Raw genomic sequence first — 25,260 nt, 5'->3', positions numbered from 1 at the left:
AGTGATCTGACGACTTTAAAAGTCCTGTAGTTTTTGAGTCCGCTTAACCAGTGTCATTTGTGTTGGATTTTCACAGGTCCCACTGATCCATCATCAATCACCATAACTGTGTACAACAGCGTCATCGATGTCCCCAATAAAACTTACACCGCACCCATCGCCTACAGGGGGATACTGCTGAGTGCCTTGAGATGGCTGAGCATGAATAACAAGGGTTTCAAGTGAGGACAAACTGACTCCTTGATACAGAACTCTAACATCTGAAAACAAATATTTAGATTTTGGGTTGAATCTCACCCCTGTGTCTCCACAGGTTCACAGGCATAGAGAATAGAGATTACGGCTTTCTCCTGACGTCCATCAATGGTGTATCAGGCAATGACGCCACAGGTTCCTATTGGAAATTCCTTGTTGACAAAGGAAATGGAAATGTCACTGTACCAGATGTGGGTGAGTCAGAGTGGAAAAGCAAAGCCCGATTTCTCTCGCTCAGCATCTGAATAGTCATTGGGAAATTCGTGGAAAGTTACCCGATAGTCTGATTTAAATCGATTCTAAAATTACAAGTCAAAAGCAATTTCCCAATTTGTGAATCTGAGAAAATAAAAATCATGTCATATAATGACAAATCACATTTCCATGAAAATATGGAATTACAGGTGTGGTTGATGAGGGTAAATAATGTAACAAACGAATATATAATCAACTGAAAACTACTAGAGTTCGAATCGCAAAACTATCCAATCACTAATCATTGTGTTGTGCTTCTTTGTCCAGGAGTCGGCTGCTACATCCCAAATCCAAATGATCACATCATCTTTAAATTTACCCGCTTGTGACGGTGTTCGGCACTTTGGAGATGAATAATGCTGCGGGGAGATTCTGCAGTACATGTAGGCATTGCCCTTGGGGCTGCCACGGTCGTCAGTGAAATCAACAAATCATTCATAATCATAATAAAAAAATTCTTATGATGTCACTATTGGTTGTCACTATTTGCTGATTAATTACACTTATAATCTTACAAGTCATCTAAATTTCACTATAACACATGTATATCACAAAATTAGTATTTTATTTCAAGTTAGGGTTAGCTGTATATTTTGTAAATATTACACATAACTAGGGCTATAATGGTACACACATTCATCATGTACTGTAACTATTTCACATGTATTTTCATATTACAAGTTACTGGATTATTTAGACAAAATATACAATTTAACATTAAAACATGAAAATTCTGAGGAATACAAGAAAAGCACAAGAATATCTTCTGTTCTCCAAAACGTTACTGACACCCTTCTGCTTGGGGGCACCCCAGCCATTCCATGTGTTTATTAAATTTCACCACCAGCTAAATTAATTAATTTAATTAGTTAAAAAATATATGAGATATTGATTAGCTACACAAAGTGTGTTAGTGGTCGGGACTGTGAGACTGAGGGCGCAATCTGCAGAATCTGTGGGGCATTAATAACCATTCATTAAAATTAATATTACTAGCAATAATGTAATGAAATGTAAAAACTCATCTTTCACACACAGACTTACACCCATACATACGCAAATTAGTCATTGGGATTAGTCATGTGTAGATTTTTCATGTTCGCAATATATTAATCATCCCCAAGGGATACTAAAAGACTGCCAGATGGTTTTTTACCATCCAATACACCCCCCATTAAATATCCTGAATGTAAGCCAGACTTCTAAGATTCACTAACAGATTTTTCTTACCTGCCACCAGGAAAGCGATAAAGGATGCCCAGAAAACGCGCCGAAGGCTTCGTCCTCGGTCCACCGGCATCGCGGTTTTAAATGTCATGTCTCTCTAATCATTGAAATATCGTCAGTATATCTGTAGCTCAGTTACCACCATCTTCACGCATGCATTCGTTACGTATGTGCAATCGCCTACCAAGTTCACTTCAGACGGTTGTTAAAATACCGCGTCGCCTCGTTTCACCTGGCAATGCGGCACTCACCTGCTTGGGCACATGATCTACATACCATACTAATAAAGGCGTGCATGGGATCTGCCCAGTGCTATAAGGATCGCGGAACCAGGGGGAGATTTCATAGACCTAGATTTCATATTAACATGGGGAAAAGAGTATATCGGGGTTAGAGGTATGATGTCATGACGCATTATATGGTACTTCTGTAGGACTTTGACGTCAGAGTGTGGCCTGAATCGCAGACCTGATTGTGGTTTATCGATAGCTGAGTAAAGGTTTGGTTGTTTTCAACCTCTCTGCAAAAGTGGATGCAAGAATATTTCCATCATTATCATTTAAAGAAATAGGACGCCAATCTATTAATAAAGGATCTTTTTTTGGTTTTAGAATTATGGTAATTAATCCCTGAGGCATCCAGTGTCACGCTCGGCTCGTCCAATCCTCCTATGTGCCATGCTCCCTCGTTAACCTTGTGTGGAATCCCTACGTTTACCAGCTGTTCTTTTTTCCAATTTTTCCCATTTTTTCCCAAGCTATAAAAATATTTCACATTTTTTGACTTCCTCTAGCCATCGTCTTCTGGACCTAACAAATGCCCCCCTTTTTCCCTCCTACATATAGTTTGTCCAATTCGGCTTACAGAATAGCTAATATGCATACAGTTCTTACATCAATATAGCCATCACAAATATCACAAATTTCTTTAATCTACTAGATCTTGCAAAGCCTTTGCTTCTTTTAATGGCACTTGTTCTTGTCTTATATTTCATAAATTCTCAATTTTGAATGTGTTAATTGAGCTCTTTTGTAGTGTTTATATAATTTGTCCAATTTATAGTTTAAAACCGTCATTTTCCAAAATCCTATTAATTTTCTAATAAGGTTTAGAACTCTTGCGATCACTATTTTATTCACATTAACCGAAAGATAAATTGCTTTATGATCACTTAATAATGATGGATCAATAGAGACCTTACTAATCTGTTCTTCTAATAAACTGGAAATCAACCAAAAAATCCATTCTTAATTGTTCAGATCTTTCCTTATTCTCCCTGTCCGACATCAACGTTATAAAAGAGGTATGTTTCCGACGGGGAGTGATGTTTTTCATGACGGAAACAATCGAACGCAGGATTTCTCTCCGAGTCCGAACTTGGATGAAATGAGGCTTCTGACTTGGCAACATGGCTTTACAATTCGAGTTATACTGCCGCCTGTTGGTCTGGCAGGCTCTTCACAGTGCGTTTTAACGTTATGATTTTTAATAATGGAGAAGAAAAAACACCGATTTTAAAAATACCCGTTTACATGTGGACAAGGCGTAAGTCTTCAATGAGTTAAGCTTTCATACAAAGCCACACCTTACTTTTTCTCTTTGCCGCTCTCGTCATATCTCTCTGCTTGCAGGTCTGTAATTGCATATCCGTCACCCAGGGGCACGTTTCCCACCTGTGCTTCTGGGAAACGTACCCCGGAGCAGGAGTTTAGACTAAGCCATTTTAATAGAGGATAGGGGTTCCCTAGGTGAAAAGTGACAGAAAAAACTTTAAATTACATGATGAGATAGATTTATTCTTTTTTTGTAATCCAAACATTGTATTATATGATATTTAGTGCTGCCCCAAACGATAATTCTTTGTGGTCCGGAAACGGAAAACCAAATGTGAATACATGCATATTTGAGGACATTTCCTTTGGAGTGTCAGAGGATGTCAAGACATGGATTTACAATCAGCAATATGGGCTGTCCTAAACACTGCAGGGTAACTGCAGCTGCGATAATGTGTGACTCAGTGGCAAGGCCCATATTGCAAAAGATGACCCAATTTAATGGTCAATATGGGTGTAGCTTCTGTCTATATCCTCGTGAACAAGTTGTAAAGGACAATGGAACAATGAGGTCTTATCCTTACGAAGTTGTTACAAAGGGAGACTATGATTCAACTGTCACTAATGCAAGAGAAGCTCTAAATACTACAAAGCCTGTCCTGTTTTTTGGTGTAGACAGGTATTAGGCAGGTATTAATACCAACTTTTGGTATTTACATGTCTGGTTAATATTCCACATTTTGATGTGATATCCGGTATGCCTCCTGACCACATGCATTGCGTGTATCTTGGTGTTGCGAAACAGATGGCAGGTCTGTGGTTTGATAGCCAAAACCACGAGAAACTATTCTATATTGGAAAAAGAATAGCTGAAATTTAGCAGCAGTTTCTGACAATCAAGCCTCCATGTAATATAATTAGGGTCCCTACAGTACAGACGGGTTTGGAAGGCCAGTGAATGGCAAAACTGGCTTTAGTTTTACAGTATTTTTTATGCTGAAAGGTGTTTTACCACAAACATGTGATAGGCATTAGTTAATCTTGGTCACATTCATGTTTTTGTTATACAAAGACATTATCATTGAAGACGAGGTTAAAAGATGTGTAAAACCTTATGGTGGACTTTATATGCCAACGAAAATGTTACATTTAATGTCCCTTTATGTCTTCACTTACCTTACTCAGTGTACAACTGGGGACCTCTTTGGGCTCATTCAGGATACATATTTGAGTCATTTAATGGTGAAATACTAAAAATGTTCCATGGAACCCAGGGTGTCCCTTTTCAGATAATGAAACAATTCAGTCTAAGACAGGCATTACCACTTCTGAGTAAAGATACTTTGAGAGGTGCAACAAAAGAGTGTAGAGTTGTTTGACAGATTAACTACTCAAAAGAAATTGAGAAGATTTAAGAAAGCAACGGCTAAGGTTGCCGCTGTTGGGATGCATTATTCATGAACATCTACAAGGCAGGAAGAGCTTGCTGTTAGAGAACATGCATCAGTTACACCAGACACAGTTGTTCAGATATTTAATAGAGTTCTTGTGAATGAGCAAATGTACTAGGGAAAACTCTATTATTTAAAAATCTGTGATTGCAATGAAAGAACTAAAAATGCAAAAACTATTGTATTTTGCTTGGTTACTTATGGTTATGGTTAGGCAGGGTGGGGGGTTAAGGTTGTCATAGTTAGCATTAGTATTTTTCCCATAGAAATGAATGACAGGTCAAGATTTGTTTACCTGACTGCGTGTGTGTGTGTGTGTGTGTGTGTGTGTGTGCCATTATTTCTGACAGTTCATTGAAATAACATTCCCTCACTAAAAACAAATCCCCTCTATCTCACTCCCATACCTTTTCTGTCGAGGCCAAAAATGCTTGAAAATAATCTTTTCTTCAAAACAACATAGAAATCACTATTGCGTAAAACGTCACGTTAAATAAACTTTGCACAATAATTAAGACTCATCACGTCTGTGCGAAAAATTAATTTCATAACACCTTGTACCTTGGTTAACTCCCAACTGAGAGATGTTCATCCAATAGGCCTGGTCACAGTGATGGTATAAATTGAGGACAGGTGACAGGTGAGTACAGGAAACTCCAGACCAACGCAGCAGACAGAATGGCTTTGGCAGTGAAGAGTCTGCTCACCACAGCCTCCATGTTTTTGGTCCTATGTCTCCTAACAAGTGACACGCGTGCAGGTGAGAATCATTTTACATTGTGTTACATTTCACAATGCGTGTGTGTGACAAATGCTACATCTGCACAATATCTTCCGATTTAGCCTTCCGTCCTCGCTAAGGCGGACACAACTTAATTATCTTGTGAGCACAAGTTATTATCTTGTGGAAACAAGTTATTATCTTGATAATAAGATAATAACTTGTGCACACAAGATAATGTACTATAAATTCGTATGCGGACAGAATCAATTTTCACATTAAAATATCATACAATGAAATTCCTGCAGCTCTTGTGTGGGGCGCCAGTGTCAAGCGCTCATTTTCCTGTACAAAATACATTATGTGCCACAAAAGCATTATTTAATGACGAAATTTCGTTTTGTGGATGAAATCAATTTCGTGGTGCCTTTCGTGACTCCGCAAAAGACGAGATGAATTTCGTGGTTCTACAAAAGCATTGCGTGACTCGACAGAATCAGTTTCGTCCACAAAATGACTGCGCATCATTCGTCGCATATATTCCCCCTACAAAATGATTTACTATCACTCACAAAACTAATTTATTTAGTTGATGAAATGCATTTGTGAATGAAACGACTTTCTTCTGTCCACCAAATGTACGATGCTATTGTGAGTTCTGTGCATAAAATGAAACATTCCTTTTGATTTTGTAGTTGTTATTTATCACAAGAATTAAGAATGTTTTCCCTTAGCTTTCAGGTACCTTCGCTACCTTTGAAATGTTCTTTTGCTTAATTTTATGTAGCTAAATGGGGTTTGTGTATATTGTACGCTGTTTACAAGCAACGAAAACTCAACGAATTTACCGATCGATGCTTATTTTAGATAAATTACAGTAAGACAAGAGTGCAGTGAAACTGAGGGGAAGAGAGTGAATAAAACACGCGAACGTTTTGCCCAGGGGCCCACACAACCCATAATCCGTCCCTGAGTAAGAGCTAAATATAATACGTGCATTTAAACATATGGTTGTGTGTGCGAGTAATCAACAGTCAAAACCGAACTTTATTACAAATCAATGTCAAAATAAATTATTCAAAATATATACTTCACCACATCTAGATTTATTTAGAAAAAATTGGTTAGAGAAAAAAATGTGCAAATGACACGTACATGTCAGAGCTTCAACAAACAAATAATATGTAAAGTTGTTAAGTGCACCTGCATCTAGTTTGAATGCAAAAGTTTATAGCAAATTCTGTGACCATTAAATTCTGTGACTCTAGAGGTGCTGCTTCACATGTTGTTGGAAATTAATGTTTTTGTGATCCAAGTGTATCTATAGCTTCTGCAAAAGCAACAATATACCCTTCATGTTTAGGCAAAACGTGCTGAGCGAGTCTTTAAACAGACGTGTTTACAGTGTATAGACAACCACGTTGGGACGAGTGGTAGCCCTATTCTTAATGGTTAATTCTTAATTATTCTTACACAACATGATGCATCACAAAATTGGCTGCATCAAGCGATTTGGTAACAGTTGCATGTGTAAGAGTCTGAATGTGATCAGTATCAGAAAGTAAGACACTACGAACAGGGTGGATTACGGACCGGGCCAGCGGGGCCGCTGCCCAGGGGCCCTTAGGGTGCAGGGGGTCCGTGGGGCCCCTAGCCTAAAACAATTTGCAACGCTTATCAACAGTGTATTTTCGTTTGTCTATTTTAGAGGGCTTACATTCTTTGATCCTCTGCCTACAAGGGCCCCTGACCCTATAGGGAGGGCGTTTGGCTGCCAAGGGCCCTTGAATTGTGGTGGCTGTGGTGGTGGTGCTGGTGGTGGTGGTGGTGGTGGTGGTGCTGGTGGTGGTGGTGGTGGTGGTGGTGGTGGTGCTGGGGGGGGGGCTCTCGCAAACGTTTTGCCCAGGGGCCCACACAACCCATAATCTGTCCCTGACTACGAAGCAGAAATATCGTGTTGTTTTCAACAATTACCTATTTCCTTGAAATTTGCCTTTATCTACAATATAAAATATAAAGAGATAACTTTGAATAAGTCAACGAAAATTAATAAAACTAAAAGCGAATAAACGTTGAAATTATACACAACACTGGGTGCGTGTTTTGGAACTCATTTATGAGATATGCCCACTCTCCTATCCTCCTTCATATTTTGCAATTGTTGATTGCTGATCACGTCAATTAAACCTACTCCATATTTTATCAGGCTTTTGGAGGCTGATCAACTGTTTGTATATATTTAAAACGTGGTTGTTTTTCATTTTAATTGTGCACAAATTATTACATTTTATTGCATTTTACAAATGCCACTTGAAATCAGAAACGAACTCAGAGAACAAAGATAAACGAAGTAAAAGAAATAATAATTGCAATCTTTCAACAAAAAGTTCAGAATGACATAACAATAAATTTTAAAGGTTTTTCGTTTAGTATAGTAGGACAGCACATATATAGGCCAACCTTGCTGTAGTAGCGATGTGATTTTCTTGTAAAAGTATTGGGGCATTTATAAAGCAAAAAGGAGTTCATACATTTCTCACAAACCCGTCTAGGAGTGATTTAAACAGCACGGATGAAACTGCAAGGATGAAAGCATGCAGTGTGAACAGTGCAGTGATCTGACGACTTTAAAAGTCCTGTAGTTTTTGAGTCCGCTTAACCAGTGTCATTTGTGTTGGATTTACAGGTCCCACTGATCCATCATCACTCACCATAACTGTGTACAACAGCGTCATGGATGTCCCCAATAAAACTTACACCGCACCCATCGCCTACAGGGGGATACTGCTGAGTGCCTTGAGATGGCTGAGCATGAATAAGAAGGGTTTCAAGTGAGGACAAAATGGCTCTTTGATACAGAACTCTAACATCTGAAAACAAATATTTAGATTTTGGGTTGAATCTCACCCCCGTGTCTCCACAGGTTCACAGGCATAGAGAATAGAGATTATGGCTTTCTCCTGACGTCCATCAATGGTATATCAGGCAATGATGCCACAGGTTCCTACTGGAAATTCCTTGTTGACAAAGGAAATGGAAATGTCACTGTACCAGATGTGGGTGAGTCAGAGTGGAAACGCAAAGCCTGATTTCTCTCGCTCAGCCTCTGAATAGTCATTGGGAAATTCGTGGAAAGTTACTCGATAGTCTGATTTAAACCGATTCTAAAAAGTCAAAAGCAATTTACCAATTTGTGAATCTGAGAAAAAAAATCATGTCATATAATGACAAATCACATTTCGATGAAAATATGGAATTGTGGTTGATGAGGGTAAATAATGTAGCAAATGAATATATAATCAACTGAAAACTACTAGAGTTCGAATCGCAAAACTATCCAACCACTAATCATTGTGTTGTGCTTCTTTGTCCAGGAGTCGGCTGCTACATCCCAAATCCAAATGATCACATCATCTTTAAATTTACCCGCTGGTGAAGGTGTTCAGCCCTTTGGAGATGAATAATGCTGTGGGGAGATTCTGCAGTACATGTAGGTATTGCCCTTGGGGCTGCCACTGCCATCAGTGAAATTAACAAATCATTCATAATTATAATAAAAGAATTCTTATGATGTCACTATTTGTTGTCACTATTTGCTGCTTAATTACACTTATAATGTTGCAAGTCATTTAAATTTCACTATAACACATGTATATCACAAAATTAGTATTATATTTCAAGTTAGGGTTAGCTGCATATTTTGTAAATATTACACATAACTAGGGCTGTAATAGTAAACGCATTCGTCATGTACTGTAACTATTTCACATGTATTTTCATATTACAAATTACTGGATTATTTGGACAAAATATACAATTTAACATTAAAACATATGAAAATTCTGAGGAATACAAGAAAAGCACAAGAATATCTTCTGTTCTCCAAAACGTTACTGACACCCTTCTGCTTGGGGGCACCCCACTCATTCCATGTATTTATTAAATTTCACTACCAGCTCAATTAATTAACCTAATTAGTTAAAAAAAAAAGTCAATGCAGAGTTGCCAACTTTGGTCAGCTGGCTAGAGCGAGATATTCAATTCAAGACAAGTCTGTACATACCTGTAAATGCACGTAATAGTTATATTTCCTTGTAAATAGTCTGTAGGGTTCGCAAACTACCCCTTTTGATGTGGCTAATTTTAGGTTTATAATGGAATAATACAGATTTGCTGTAAGACTTCTTACGTGAGAGGAGATTCTGAAACCCTGAGTGTCATGTCAGATGGATGAGAATTGGACAATGAGATATTCGAGATTCCAAAGTCCAAAATTCATGGGTGTATTGCAGGGTTGCTGCAAATAATGGGTTATTTAAGATGGAGGAGGGACCAGGATGGCCCGCCACCTGCTGGTCAAAACAGAACTTGTAGGACTTGTATCTAGTTGGATCTAGATACATCTAGCTAGATTAACACAATCAGTTCCCAAACCTCTCCTCAGGGGCATCCCAGCCATTCCATGTGTTTATTAAATTTTACCACCAGCTCAATTAATCAATTTAATTAGTTAAAACAATCAATGAGATATTTTTTAGCTATACAACGTCTGCTATTGTTCGAGTCAAAAATCACATGGGAGTACTGTATTGTAAATAAAGGGGTGATTTTAGCAGGGGTTTTGAAATGGCTAAGCTAATACACTTTGGCAAGCATAACATAATAGTTTACAACCAATATAAATATCAATTCAAGACAAGTCTGTATTTCCCTGTAAATGAACGTAATAGTTTTATTTCCTTGTAAATAGTCTGTAGGGTTCGCAAACTACCCTTTGATGTGGCTAAGTTTAGGTTTATAATGGAATAATAAAGATTTGCCATAAGACACTGTTCAACGTGAACGTTTTCAAAAGCAGATGCGTTCTTATTAACATACCAGAGTATACTAGTCTTCATGTTCGCACTCTTCCAAGATTAAACTGATCTTGTCCATGCAATTTTCATATGAGTTAATTGATGACTCCACATGCTGTAATCGCTATCTACAGCTTTGTGTGTGTTGCTCAACCAGCTGTCGTACTAGTCTTTTGCTCTTTATTGTCATGGTGGAAAGACAAAAATGTCAAAATTGTATTAGGTCATTTTAACCTGTTTAAATACATTTGCACAATTAAAACTGGATGACTTTAGTCTTGGTCTAATTGTTATGAATTATTTTTGTTCTATTTTTGTGTAATTATTTATGAATATTTATGCACTTGTTGAGCATGCGGTTACCTGTGAACCCCTCTGTCGTGTGTTCGAATCCTGCCACCTGTGTTTTTGTATTTTGTTCCCTAGTGCTTCATTTGTATGAGTTTTCTTGTTCCTGTGTCTTGTGATTTGTACTTGGTTTTGGTTTCATGCTTTGTGCCCCGTGCTTGTAGATTCTGCTTGTTTCTTAGTTTCTTTGTTAGTTTGAGTTCCCCGAGTTTAATTATTAGTTTTAGCTGTTGCCTCTTTTTGTGCCTGCCCTTCTGTGGTTACCTGCTCGTTGCCCTGCCCCCTCCCGGATTGGTTAATTGTCTATGTCTCACTCCTGCTGTGTCGTTAGCCAGTTAGGTTTTTGCATTTAAGTTCCAGATCCTGTTCTGTTCTTCCTGGAGTCATTGATGTTTGTTGGATGTCAGTTATAACTGACATCCAACAAACCTATTCAAACCCATAGGTTTGAATGATCTTGTCACTATCAGGGTTGGCAGACTGGCGATCGTGCGGGTAGGTGGGTCAGGAACGAGCCAGGCAGGCGGAAATCGGGGAAACGCAACGGGTTTATTCGGGGACTTCGGGAACCAGAGACAGGAAACACACTAACCATCACCAGACCACAATGACGGACGGGGGAAACGGGTAAGACCGGGACTTAAATACCACAGGACTAGGCAACGTAATCAGACAGAGCTGGAGACAATCGGGGAAGCACACGTGGATAATCAGGGGGCGTGGCACACATGAGGAGCCGACGAGGAGGTCATGACAGATCTGTTTTTATTTATAAATAGTTCCCCTACTACAGTACTTCGAACATGTTATTTATGTATTCATTTACAATTTTTATTTTTTACTGTTGTAGTATTAGAATGTCATTATTGCCAATGGTAACGTAGGTGCTTATCAAGCAAACCTCTCCAGCAATGTCTTATTTTTCAAAAAATAAAGCCCAATTTCGCCCCATCTAAAAAAATTCTGAAGACGACTGTCATCACACTGTGACGTTCTACTAGCCTGCATAAAAAAGTCTAAAACTAACTAGCGGGCTAAGTAAGCATAATTAGTTTCAGTATCTGGTGATTATTTTAAATCTGTGTGTGTGTGTGTGTGTGTGTGTGTGTGTGTGTGTGTGTGTGTGGTCCAGGTATACCTTACTCTGTGGGGACCAAATGTCCCCACAACGTGATGAATACCCGTTTGTTTTTTCCTTATGGGGAGCAGTTTCCTGGTGAAATGAATGACAGGTCCCCATAAAGATTTGTTTACCTGACTATGTGTGTGTCTGTGTGTGCATGGCAGTCTTTCTGATAGTTCATTGAAATAACATTCCCTCACTAAAAAAGAATCCCAACTATCTCACTGTGCGTGTACGGAACGCAATTCAAAGACAAACTTACGATACAATCACCCATGTTATTTTACCAGCATAAAGAATGAAGCTTCCTCATACCTTGTGCTAAGAATAAAGCTTCCTCATACCTTGTGCTAAGAATAAAGCTTCTTCATACATACATATCGGCCTCCCAACTCTGAGTGGTGGTAATTATCCAGTGCGCATGCAACCCAACTAAATGCTTTTTTAGTAATTTGTAGATTTTCATGAATAGGCACCAGTCCTAACCTTTACATCTACATAGTCTTCGTGATTACATAGATATAGGTGGTTCAGTTAAAGGTAGAGTTGCCATGGGCAAACCTTCCATCGACAGCTTTCAAAGGCAAAGCCAACTCATGGAAGTGTGTTGCATTTTGCGCAATATTGTCTACTTCCTATACCTTTTCTTTCGAGGCCAAAAATCCTTGAAAGTAATCTTTTCTTTGTTCTGGTACGTTGATGTTTTCCTTTTAATGAAAACAACATAGAGGTCACTATTGTGTAAAACCTCACGTTAAATAAACTTCGCACAATAATTACGACTCATCACTTCCGTGCGAAAAATGCATTTCATAACACCTTGTACCTCGGTTAACTCCCAACTGAAAGATGTTCATCCAGTAGGCCTGGTCACAGTGATGGTATAAATTGAGGACAGGTGACAGGTGAGTACAGGAAGCTCCAGACCAACGCAGCAGACAGAATGGCTTTGGCAGTGAAGAGTCTGCTCACCACAGCCTCCATATTTCTGGTCCTATGTCTCCTAACAAGTGACACGCGTGCAGGTGAGAATTATTTTACATTGTGTTACATTTCACAACTTGGGAGGGTGCGTGACAAATCCACACTAACACGTTTTCGTTTAGAAACGCAAACATTTTCTTCCGATTTAGCCTTCCGTCCTCGCTAAGGCGGACACAACTTAATTATCTTGTGAGCACAAGTTATTATATTGTGGAAACAAGTTATTGTCTTGATAATACGATAACTTGTGCACACATTTTCGTACATAAATTCGTATGCGGACAGAATTCAGCTAATCAATTTTCACATTAGAATGTCGATGCTTATTGCAAATAAATTAGAGTAAGACAAAAGTGCAGTGAAACTGAGAGGAAGAGAGTGAATAAAATACATGATAAGTAAGAGCTAAATATAATACGTAGATTTAAACATATGGTTGCGTGTGCGAGTAATCAACAGTCAAAACCGAACTTTATTAAAAATCAAAATAAATAATTCATAATATATACTTCGCCACATCTAGATGCGAAAAAACGAGAAAATGACACGTACATGTTATAGCTTCAACAAACAAATAAAATGTAAAGTTGGTAAGTGCACATGCATCATAAGCTATGCATTTGGTTTTTACGCGGTGTAGTTCGAATGCAAACGTTTATACCAAATTCTTTGACCATTAAATTCTGTGACTCTAGAGGTGCTGCTTCACATGTTGTTGGAAGTTAATGTTTTTGTGATACAAGTGTAGCTTCTGAAAAAGCAACAATATACCCTTCATGTTTAGGCAAAACGTGCAGAGCGTGTTTACCGTGTCTAGACAACCGCATTATAAGGGACGAGTGGCAGCCCTATTCTTAATTGTGCTTAATTATTTTTACACAACATGATGCATCACAAAATTGGCTACATCAAGCGATTTGATAACAGTTGTGTAAGAGTCTGAATGTGATCAATATCATAAAGTAACATACTACGAAGTAGAACTATCGTGTTGTTTTCAACAATTACTTATTTCCTTTAAATTTGCATTTATACCTACAATATGAAAAATATAAAGAGATAACTTTAAATAAGTCAACGAAATCTAATAAAAATAAAAGCGAATAAACGTTGAAATTAGACACAACACTGGTTAAGTGTTTTGGAACTCGGCTATACCCACTCTCCTATCCTCCGTCATATTTTGCAAATGTTGATTTTGTAAGATCACGTCAATTAAACTTACTCAAGATTTTATCAGGCTTTTGGAGGCTGATCGACTGTTTGTATATATTTAAAATGTGATTTGTTTTTCATTTTAATTAGAATTTAGCTAAAAGATATACATTCACGAGACTGGAGATGACTAATACTTCAATGAAAATAAGATTTTAATAAACATGCAGTTTCATTAAAAGTAACTGAGCAAAAGGCGGTTTTCCACCGCAATTTTTGGTACTTCTCCTTTTCCATTGACTTCCGGTCAAGTACCAGTATGAAGAGCTCCAGTACCAAAAGCTCAAAGTGCAAACCAGCTGGGGTACTTCTTTGGTACTTTGAAGTGGGAGCTGCAGGCGCTTTCGTTGTCAATTGGTTATGCAAATTGGCTGCCTCAAACAAAATATAAATGCCGCTTGAAATCAGTAACGAACACAGAGAACAAAGAAAAATGAAGTAAAAAAAAATATTGCAATCTGGTTGGAAGGACAGATACAATAAAAAGTTCAGAATGACATAACAATAAATTTTAAAGGTTTTTCGTTTAGTATACTAGGACCGCACGTATGTAACTTAACCAGTGTCATTTGTGTTGGATTTTCACAGGTTCCACTGATCCATCATCAATCACCATAACTGTGTACAACAGCATCACGCATGCCCGAAATAAAACTTACACCACCACCATCGCCTACAGGGGGATACTGCTGGGTGCCATGAGACGGCTGAGCACGAATAACAAGGACTTCAAGTGAGGACAAAATGCCTCTTTGATACAGAACTCTAACATCTGAAAACAAATATTTAGATTTTGGGTTGAATCTCACCCCTGTGTCTCCACAGGTTCACAGTCATAGAGAATAAAGATTATGGTCCTTTCCTGACGACCATAAATGGTGTATCAGGCAATGATGCAAAGCATACCTACTGGCAATTCCTTGTTGACGAAGGAAATGGAAATGTCAGTGCACCAGATGTGGGTGAGTCAGAGTGGAAAAGCAAAGCCTGATTTCTCTCGCTCAGCCTCTGAATAGTCATTGGTAAACTCGTGGAAAGTTACTCGATAGTCAGATTTAAATCGATTCTAAAATTACAAGTCAATTGCAATTCTAAAATGTAACAAACAAATATATAATCACCTAAAAACTACTAGAGTTCGAATCGCAAAACTATCCAATCACTAATCATTGTGTTGTGCCTCTTTGTCCAGGAGTCGGCTGCTACATCCCAAATCCAAATGATCACATCATCTTTAAATTTACCCGCTGGTGAAGGTGTTCAGCATTTTGGAGATGAATAATGCTGCGGGGAGATTCTGCAGTACATGTAGGCATTGCCCTTGGGGGCTGCCACTGCCGTCAGCGAAATCAACAAATCATTCATAATCATAATAAAAAAATTCTTATGATGTCACTATTTCTCTCAATAATTGACCTGCACATATACATGCAGTATAAATACATTCACTCACATAATCACTACATATATAAAGAAGCTAGTGAACACACACCACTTCTTGTCACATTATTTGACAAGCGGTTCCGTTCCAAAACTCACATTTTGCATCTGGAGATCAGAGGCATGTATCATTAAGCAGGATTTCTTGCTAATCTGCAAAACTTTGAGATTAGTTAGAGGTAAATCTGGGTTCCTGATATCATGACAGAGGTTTAATTCTTACTGGGGTACATTTCCATGGTAACTCACACTACCTTCCTAACCCGCTCCGGGGCAGGTTACATTCTGAATCACAGATTGCAAACAGTGTTTGAACCAATCAGAGATAAGACATTGGTTTATTCCCTTATGTAACAAATAGGTTTTCCCACGCTCTTGAAATGGCTTGTCCGTGAAAATCCTGTAGAATTGGCCGCACAAACAGTGAGTGTGGCCGGGTAGGAATGGGACATATAATGCTGAGACTTCGGAGCTCGTCTCATCAAGGTGAAGCCCAGGGAGCTGCAACCGGGAGTCGGAACTTGCTTCGTTTATGTATCACATGACCAATGACGTCCAAATTGTCCAAAAACTTATATAAAAGCAAGATGAAACCTTTCGGCATGGTGTGGATCTTTTGCGGGTGGAGAGACTGATTGCTTTATAGTTTGTATTGAGTGCAACACCTTTTGATCCATTATGAAACGCGGCTCTGGAAATGGCCAGAGGAATTCGTCAAATGTTTGGAAATAGTTTGAGTTGATGTCTCCCAATAAGGTGAATGAATATTGATATGGCTCGCTCCGTTTAATACAAAATTAGTTGTTGTTGTTGTTGTAAGTTTGATACACATCGCGCTTTTGCTTTAGTTTTCGGCGTGATTCTAACCCATTTTTTAACAGAAGTCTCCCCCTAGTGGCATGTAGCACAGGGTTCCGGAAGCTCCATGTTGGCCATCACCAAGTGTTTGGCACGTTCTGACAATAACTACAATTAACCATCTCGTTTCTTCAGTTTTAACTCAGGAGTAAAAATGAACCTTTAAACCAGAAAAAAAAATAATTTGGTATTTATTGTGATAAATATAGGTATCGGCTGATGCAACTATTTTTTATTGTGATAGCATTTTTGACCATGTCGCCCAGCGCTGTATAAGACAGGGGTCTCAAACTACGGACCCGCGTGCCACATCTGGAGGCAAAACATTTATTATTTTGTAATAAATAAATAAATAAACAAATAAATGTTGTTGGCCATGTGAAAGTTTCACATGGACAGCAACATTTGTTTATTTTTACAATTTTATATGGCCCTCAAATCAATTTTTACTTTGTACTATGTATGAAAATGGTTACTGGGTTCACAGTAAAATTCCCTATAGTTTGTATTACCGTTTCAAATTTTAATTATTGTTAAAATAATAATTTCTAATAGTAACTGTACCGTGTTAGGTTTATACCTATTAGTCCATTAATTCTATATTTTGTACTTTTGCATGTTATGTCCAGTTAAGTGTGCTTTAAGCATTTTACTCCAGGGGACAGTACACAAATGTAACTTTCGTGTTGTGTTTTTATACGTATTTATTAATAACTCCATTCACCGTCAGTGACTTTAAGCAAGACAGCTATTGAAGTATATATTGGACTTCATTATTCGTAACACACAGACGACAATCCACAAACACGTACCACTATCCACAAATGCTTCATCTAGAAATATGCATCTTAAAAAATTGTGTAAAATCATATCCACAAAAATATGGAGCTACTTGTACACGTGAAATGTGTTTTGCACATTTGTGGATGACGTCCTGTCTGTTTGTGGATCGCGTTACATTTGACTTCGCTCATATTTATTTGCGGATTTTTGTCCACTTCTTACGGTAGCTGATCTGTAGAGAAAAAAAAAAAACACAAATCTGAAGTGCATTTGTCAGCTTGACCAGCAGGTGACGACAAACTGGAATAAGGCTAATATAAAAGTCTCTAGTTAAGCTCAGTGAAGCCGGCCGCAGTTGCTGTCTTGGTCACATATGTGCCAGTGAGACGCGCGCCAACAATTTGTCCTCTTTTAAACTCTGATATGTATCTCATTATGTTGTGTGGATCACAATATTTGATGTACAGCTGTGATATGTATGACTTGCTCTGCTAATTCGACCTTCACACTCTGCTGTTACTGATGTAATGTGCAATCAGTTAAGACTGCCCACTAGGCGGCGCATACATAGATGTGAAACTCTGCACCTCTCCCGTGAAATGCACCCCCCTATCGGGAGATGTTTGGATGTTTTCCTGTGGTTTATTTGGAAGCTTCATACAAATGAAATAATGCTTAACTTGTACTTAAATATGTTGAGGTGTTTATTTTTTTACATACAAGAATATAAGTAATTACCATAGAAAGAACAAAACACCGTAATATTAAATATAATCTCTTAATATAAAAAACATCAAAATATCAGTGCAACATAGTATACTTTTTTCTTCTTTAAACAGTTGTCGCCATGCGGACGGGGGAAGGTGTGCCTGTGGAGGGGAGGGGTAAATGTCGCTCAGAGATTTCCTAGGAGAGAAAGGAGATCGGTTAGCACAGGGGTGAGAGCTGTACCACCCACAGGGAGGCGTGCAACAAGGCTGAGAAAAAGGGGCTTTTCCTCACATAAATACCTTGGTGTTTTTGACAGGAGACTCATTTTGGATCCCTCCAGTGAGCAGATTGGGTGGGTGTTATGTATCTCTATATACCTCTCAGCTTTCTGCTTTTGTTACACCTGATTGGCTGCTGCAGTACACAGTTAGGCCTTTTGGGCTCCGAAATGCCCCAGTCAGATTTCAGAGGCCAGTGAACTCCAGTGTCCAGTGTTTCCAACTCTTCTGGATATTTGGACGATGTTATTTATTTGCCTATGTGGGTTTGCCACATGGGCGCACTGAAGAAAGTGTTTGAGCTTTTAAGTGAGACATTCCTTAATCACAGACACACAGGCCTAACCCTAACTCTAACCCACTGAACCAGAAACTGCAGCCCCATAATGCATGGCTTGCATTGATAGTCTGTTCAATGTACTTTTCTGATCTGCTTTTGAATAAATACCATCATCACTCAGGCAGTAATAGCATATGTTGGCATATGTGAAGCAAGAAATTTAAAGCATTTAATGTTCTAATTTCTCAGTTACCTTCTTAGCGCTGGGGGCAGGATACTTAGGCTGTCGGCCTACAAAACAAAGAAGAATGAAAACCTCTCACTACGAGGGAACAGAAGAGGAGGCCCAAGCATTATGTTAAGAAAGACTCACGTCTCCGTCTGCAGCAGACGACACAGAGGATGATGAGAGCGATGAGGAGCAGAAGGAAGAGGAAACCGCAGGGGATTCCGATAGCGAGGCCCAGGATGGCCGCCCTGCTTAGTCCTAGGCCTGGAACGAGAAGCATCCAGGACTTTACTGAAATTGGGGAAATGCGTATATCAAATCATACAAGTGTGTGAATCATACTCTTGTTTACTCTGATTAAAAATGTAGCTGCTCTCAGTAGAGTAGATGCTGTTTCCAAATGGCAATGCTTCCGTCTTAACCTGTGGCTAATAACTGCTAGCTTGCTAATGTTCAAGCTTTACAAATACTTCACAATCATCCTTCTTGATCACATATCGGATCCTAAGCCAATTTTTGGGACTGGCACGCCGAACAGGTGAAAACATGCCTTTCCCCATTGTGAGTGCTGCAAATTGTAAGGAAGCCTACAGCAATATTTCTTGCAGGAGATTTTTTCGAGTGTGCCCCCCCCACAGATACACCCCCACTGCTTTGTCTGGGACATTGATTTTCAGTGTGTGACCTATATACTGTTCTGGTGCTGGCAACCAGTTGACATCTGTGCTTTCATCAAAAACATTAATAAAGTTACTTCAGATATTTTTTAAGACTACATAATAGGCCAATTTGTTGTGATATTTATTTCCATAATCCGTTTTCCTTACTTCCTTACCAGACATGGAAAACAACAAAATCAAATTCCATATTTTTCCATACCACATAGGAACATTGCTTGGAAAGAGTTCCTTCTGGAACTGGGAGAACACGGAGGTATTTAGGAAGTGATGATGTGAGAGGATAAAGACGGAATTGTGGTCATTTACAGGAGCTTAATGTACCCTCCGTGCTGCCCGGAAAATGCTGCAAGCCCGGCTGCAACCACGTGCCCAAGAAAAACAGGAAAGAACAGGAAGAGAGATGGACAAATACATATAATATATACTCTATGCTAACGTTTCTGGCAAACATGCACTTACTAGCTGTCACGCTGCAGGTCTGGTTGATGTTCATCTGATTATCCACACAAAGGATTTGCATTCCATTGAGAGCATCAGTTGCTGGAACTACAAGGCTTAAGCTCCCATTCTTAGTGACGGTCTGGTTCAGTTGTGGGAAGGACAGCAATGAATTGGGGTTTCCTGGCGTCTGACAGGTGTAATTCAGATTTGTATTTGAGCTCTGAACCGAGCATACAGGTTGGGCTGTAGAGGAAGAAAAAGGCATCTCTCAGAAATACAGCGGTACTTGGGAACACAAACGTAATTCGTTCCAGAAGGCTGGTCGAGGTCCAAGTCGAATTTTCCCATTAGAAATAATGTAAATTAATTTAATCCATTAAGACCTCAAATGATTGCCTATTTAAACCTGAGGTACCCAAGTCATGATGAAAAGTATCAACAATCAATATAAAAGTCATATATACACAAGAAGAAGCACACACACAAAACCAATAAATATACAATAAATGACCATCTATGAGAACTTTCCCTGTATTGAGGTGAGCTGACGGCAAACTGGAGGTGGCAGGTGGAGAGGAAGAGGGATGGGGGGGTATTGTTTGGAAGGAAAAACGTGTCTCAGTCCGTACAATTATTAGCGGGTCTGTTTTGTTTTGTCATGTTCTGAGTTTTCAGTCGAATTGCGGTTAGACTTTCCTCGACCCAGCTGTCCGAGATCCAAATTGGTAGAGTTAAATGTCTCTCGACCATACATGATTCAGTAGGAACGGTAAACTTCCAGGAGGTACAATTAAAAAAAAATTCGACAGACCCGTTCGATGTCCGAATTGGTTGAGTTACAGACGTTCGAGTTCCGAGGTTCTACTGTACTGAAATCAGGGTTCCAATTTTCAGCATCCTGCTCTTATCCAGCCCATTTACTTATGCTTTGATTAGGTGACGCGTAACGAACTGATTAAATGGATCCAATTAATGCGGGGGGGGGGGGGGGGGTATAGCAGACTAGGAAAAATGTGGCAAAATGGATTTCAGCACTTCGAATACTAAGCTGGGCTTCATATAGAGTGACACTGAATAAGGCCTCTCTGTGTCCCATAAAGGCAGTCAGAACAAGACAAGTTCTCCGATAACCATTCTACAGCTGACGGGGTCTTACAAACTTCACTTGTCGCATCACTTAGTTTAAATACTTTCGTGTTGATCAGGGTGTAGCGGACAAAAGTATCGCCTTTCAAAACATGGTGTGACAGCATGACGACAGCGCTGGCATCGCGCTCACAGTACACACCAGTCGCGTCCTGTGCTGCCTGGGGCGGGCTCAAGCCCAACTTCCTCCACAACCAGAATACGGGTGTCTGCTTTTGTTGGGAAATATTCAGTTTTATCTTTTTGCCAAGAAGCACCCCTTTTTCTCTTTTCCCTCATTTTAAAGTATTTCACTCTCGCTATATCCTTCCCTACCTACATTCCGTACCATTACTCTCATTTGCCTTGTGTACGTATTTAACATATTCAATTTTGTTTTGTATACACACACAACCGCACACGTTACAGGTGGAAAAAAATTGAAAATCGAATACTTGAATCCACGGTGTCACGTCCACGGTGTAACTAAAACGTGTTAAAGCAGCAGTTCGCCTGTTACCGCGTGCAGCTGGAGACTGACGCTCAAGGCGTCATAATCTGCAGCTTTTCAGCGGGAGCGGACCTACAGGGGGACAGCAGGGGGCAGCACAAACACTGCTCTGTTCCAGTTGTCGATTATTAAGATAAACTTGGGGAAGTGTCTATTAACATAATGCCAATATAAATATTGTAAAAAAATTTTGCCACCCCATGTGATTTTTTTTAAAATCCGCCACTGCTTTTCAGTCTCTTGTTCTCGCAAACCTGTTAATTCAGACAGACAGCGATTCTTCGCAATTACTAGATGCAAACTGCTTTAAAGGCAACGACAGCGGCGGAAGGAATGTAAGCATCGAATATGTAAGGCACAACTATTCTGCTCACATATATGCACAACCATCGAAAATCAAATAACCAATCGGTTAACCTCGGCATATTTACCAAGTACTTGGAGAGTGATATTGCCGGTCTTCGGTAAAAAACCAGTTTTCGTGATGCTCACGATGTAATTGGCACTGTAATTCTGCGGCACGTTGCTGAAGACGAGCGATCCATTGGGCATCAGCGACACGACGCCCAAGTAATTAGGGTCGATGTCTGGGGGATTGGGGCTCGTCCAGATCACGATAGGCAACGCGCCCACAGCCCACTCTATTATGGGATTCTGGGCTCCAGCGAAGGACACGCTCAGAATCGCATTGCTACCCGCAGTGGCAATGACCGTCGGGGGGCTCTGGACTGTGAGACTGAGGTCGCAATCTGCAGAACCTGTGGGGCATTAATAACCATTCATTAAAATTAATGTTACTAGAAAATGTAACTTTCATTCACTGCCAATTGTAAAAATTGCCAACTGTAATAATATCTAACAGGTCAAAAAAAGTTACACGCACAAATTAATCAGTTACAAGCTCACAGAATATCAGATCACCGACAGTGACCGACAATCATGACCTCAATGGGTCCACTCATTCAGCCCATTTTATATATCTAGGTATTAATGGCTGTTTCATCCCGAAAAGCAGACGAGTCTTTAGAGCTGCAATAAAGAAAATACGGTGACTTTTTTTTTTTTTTACCTGAAAACAATATACCGATGAAGACTACCCAGCAAACGCGCCGAATGTCATGTCCGCGGTCGACCGGCATCGCGCCGTTAAACGCCATGTCTTACTGACCACTGAAATATCAGTTATTCCACAGCTGAACTACCATCATCTTCACACATTTTCACGTTGCATATGTGCAGTCGCCTCCGGAGTTTTCTTCAGGTGTGGATGTTAAAATACCGCCCCGCCTCGCTGCACCCGACAACGCGGAACTTACCTGCCTGGGCGCATGACCTCTATACCGCAGTATGAGAGGCGTGCATGGGATCTGCCCAGTGCTGTAAAGATCGCTAAACAACGGCTATGGTATCCACTATGCCAGGGTTCCGGTCCTGGAGAGCCAGAGGCGAGACATCGGCGAGATTTCCCTGCTCAAAACACCTACTGCTTCTGGAAATCAACTGGTGAGCTGAATAAAGCAAGGCTCTAGACTGCGACCACACTCGTCGTATGTGGGATCTTTTATTAAGAGTGAGCGATTTTAAATTTCGCTTGGTCGCATCTGTGCCAGTGTATGATAATCTTTAGGATGTTTCAGTCCTGCACGGATACCGCGTTAATGAATTGCGATTGAAAGTTTTTTTTTCTTCTTCCTTGGTCTCTCCTTAATTCCTTGCACGCGAGAGTACGTACATATATACAATGATGGGAAAACGACCGAAACCGTGGTATTAAAAAGGAAGCGGTCTGTAGCTGATTATTCAAAAAACAAGCAAGAAATAAAATGAGAAGACAGGGGATAGAGAATGAGGCTGGTGGAGAGGGGGAGCAAAAGAGAGACAGACGCAAGTGGTGAATGAGTATGACAAGCGAAATTGTCTCTTATTAGTATAAGGATTACTCGTCATAACTTAATTTTTATTATTAAAATTATATTCTTACTATTAAAAACGCAAGTTTCACTAATAAGAACATGAATTCAATACATCTACAATGCAATTCTTAATAGTATAAAAGTGATCATTTTTATTAGTAAGAATTCAGTTTTAACTATAGTCATACACGATATTGCCAAAAGTATTGGGACACCTGCCTTTACACACACATGACCTTTAGTTACATCCCATTCTTAATACATGGAGTATGGAGTTGGCCAAACCCTTTGCGGCTATAACAGCTTCAGCTCTTCTGGGAAGGCTGTCCACAAGGTTTAGGAGTGTGTTTATGGGAATTTCTGACCATTCTTCCAGGAGAGCATTTGTGAGGTCAGGCACTGATGTTGGACAGACGCAAGTGGTGAATGGAGAGCATGACATGACCGCGCACCAGTGCAGTTGGAACAGTTCGGAGACGGTCCCTTCCTGTTCCAACATGACCGCACACCAGTGCACAAAGCAAGATCCATAAGGACATGGATGAGCGAGTCACGAGATCGCGGTGCGCAGTCATGTTGGAACAGGAAGGGACCGTCTCCAAACGGTTCCGACAAAGTTGGGAGCATTAAATTCTCCAAAATGGCTTTGAATGCTGCAGCATTAACAGTTCCTTTCACTGGAACTAAGGGGTCAAGCCCAGCCCCTGAAAAACAGCTTCACACCATAATCCCCCCTCCACCAAACTTTCAACTTGGCACAGTGCAGTCAGGCAAGTACCGTTCTCCTGGCCACCGCCAAGCCCAGACTCGTACATTGGATTCCCAGACAGAGTAGTGTGAATCGTCACTCTTGAGAACATGCTTCCACTGCTCTATAGAGCCCAGTGGCAGCGTGCTTTACACCACTGCATCCGACGCTTTAAATTGCAGTTGGTGATGTAAGGCTTGGATGCAGCTGCTTGGCCATGGAAACGATTTCCATGAAGTTCTCTACACACTGTTCTTGAGGTAATCTAAAGGTAAAAAGTCATATTATAGAGCTCTACAATTCAATTCTTACTAGTAAGAATTCCTATTGTAGATATTTTTAAATACATTTTGACTAGTAAGAATTCCATGTCCACATATCCGTAATATTGAGTTTTTACTAGTAAAAATTTCATTACAGGTCTCTACAGTTCCATTGTAGCGATATGAAATTCGCATATCCAACATGAGTTAGCTTTCTACTAATAAAAGAAAATGTGGCTTGTCATGGAATGAGTGTTAGGTTATTAAAGCTAATGTTCAGGTTAAAATATTTTGCGAGAACAGTAATTCACCTCATTCACGTTCGCGCATTTGATATTTTTGGAGCTTGCCGAAACGTAGCAGACACTCAGACAACGCATAAGCCAAAACCAATGTTGAAAATGATTTGGGTCTCCTAAAATCACATAATATATAAATAGTGGCGATACATACTATTTGGTCGTGTAAGCGCATACAATATCCATGAATTTTCCAAACCGCTTATCTTACTGGGTCATGGGGGTCCGGAGCCTATCCCGGAAGCAATGGGCGCTAACAGGGAACAACCCAGGGTGGGGAGACCAGGTAAATTCCACACACATGTCCCAGGCGGAGACTCGAACCTGGGTCCCACTGCACCACCATGCCACCCCGCATACTATATCTTGAATACTAAATGTCTTTGCTTGGTTAAGCCGCGCATTTTTATCTCGGCATTCAGCCTCACTTACGCAGCTGTCTGAATAACAATGCAATCTCACGTTCTCTCGTAACTTTTAAAGTTTTCATTGATGTTAATTTTACGTTTTTAACGATGAGTCCAAAACTTAGCGCGCCCGGTGCGTGAGTAGTAATTTTATACCAACAGGCGCATAATTTAGATGGTTTGTATATTATATAAAATGACGTAATTTTGCAAGGAAAGTGTACAGTACTGTTTGGTCAGAAACTGGTAATAAATAGACTTTTACCTTATCTTCCAGGTTAGCAGACTGTAATGGGTAGCAGTTAG

At 39.8% G+C, this 25,260-nt stretch overlaps 2 protein-coding genes across 8 annotated transcripts in view; both read right to left on the bottom strand.

Annotated features, from left to right (window-relative positions):
• LOC125749501 (V-set and immunoglobulin domain-containing protein 10-like) overlaps positions 1-25,260 on the bottom strand; it is a 66,424-nt gene that overhangs the window by 22,924 nt on the left and 18,240 nt on the right. Inside the window, exons 1-2 of one of the 6 annotated variants that reach the window (XM_049026820.1) lie at positions 1,989-2,114; positions 1,741-1,834 (exon numbers count right to left, since the gene is read on the bottom strand). The exons of 3 other annotated variants lie outside the window; for them this stretch is intronic. In XM_049026820.1, coding sequence (XP_048882777.1) covers positions 1,741-1,828 — 88 coding nt within the window. In that variant the 5' untranslated portion in view covers positions 1,829-1,834; positions 1,989-2,114. 2 more of the 6 variants (XM_049026817.1, XM_049026819.1) reach the window with 2 other exon arrangements.
• Positions 17,750-22,612, bottom strand: LOC125749505 (uncharacterized). Of its 2 annotated transcripts, XM_049026832.1 has the most exons (6): positions 22,394-22,605; positions 21,756-22,082; positions 19,707-19,931; positions 18,712-18,831; positions 18,592-18,629; positions 17,750-17,975 (listed from the first exon to the last, which is right to left on the bottom strand). In XM_049026832.1, the coding sequence occupies exons 1-6, from the start codon at positions 22,479-22,481 to the stop codon at positions 17,901-17,903; spliced, it is 873 nt and encodes a 290-aa protein (XP_048882789.1). In that variant the 5' UTR covers positions 22,482-22,605; the 3' UTR covers positions 17,750-17,900. The 2 variants fall into 2 exon arrangements, with proteins under 2 accessions (XP_048882789.1, XP_048882790.1); XM_049026833.1 differs by lacking the exon at positions 18,712-18,831 and having other exon boundaries at positions 22,394-22,612.

This window comes from Brienomyrus brachyistius, chromosome 9 (assembly GCF_023856365.1).
Source record: "Brienomyrus brachyistius isolate T26 chromosome 9, BBRACH_0.4, whole genome shotgun sequence".
NCBI classification, from domain to species: Eukaryota; Metazoa; Chordata; class Actinopteri; order Osteoglossiformes; family Mormyridae; genus Brienomyrus; species Brienomyrus brachyistius.
The sequence above is the reverse complement of the archived record's forward strand: the minus strand, read 5'-3'. Positions and strand labels throughout refer to the sequence as shown.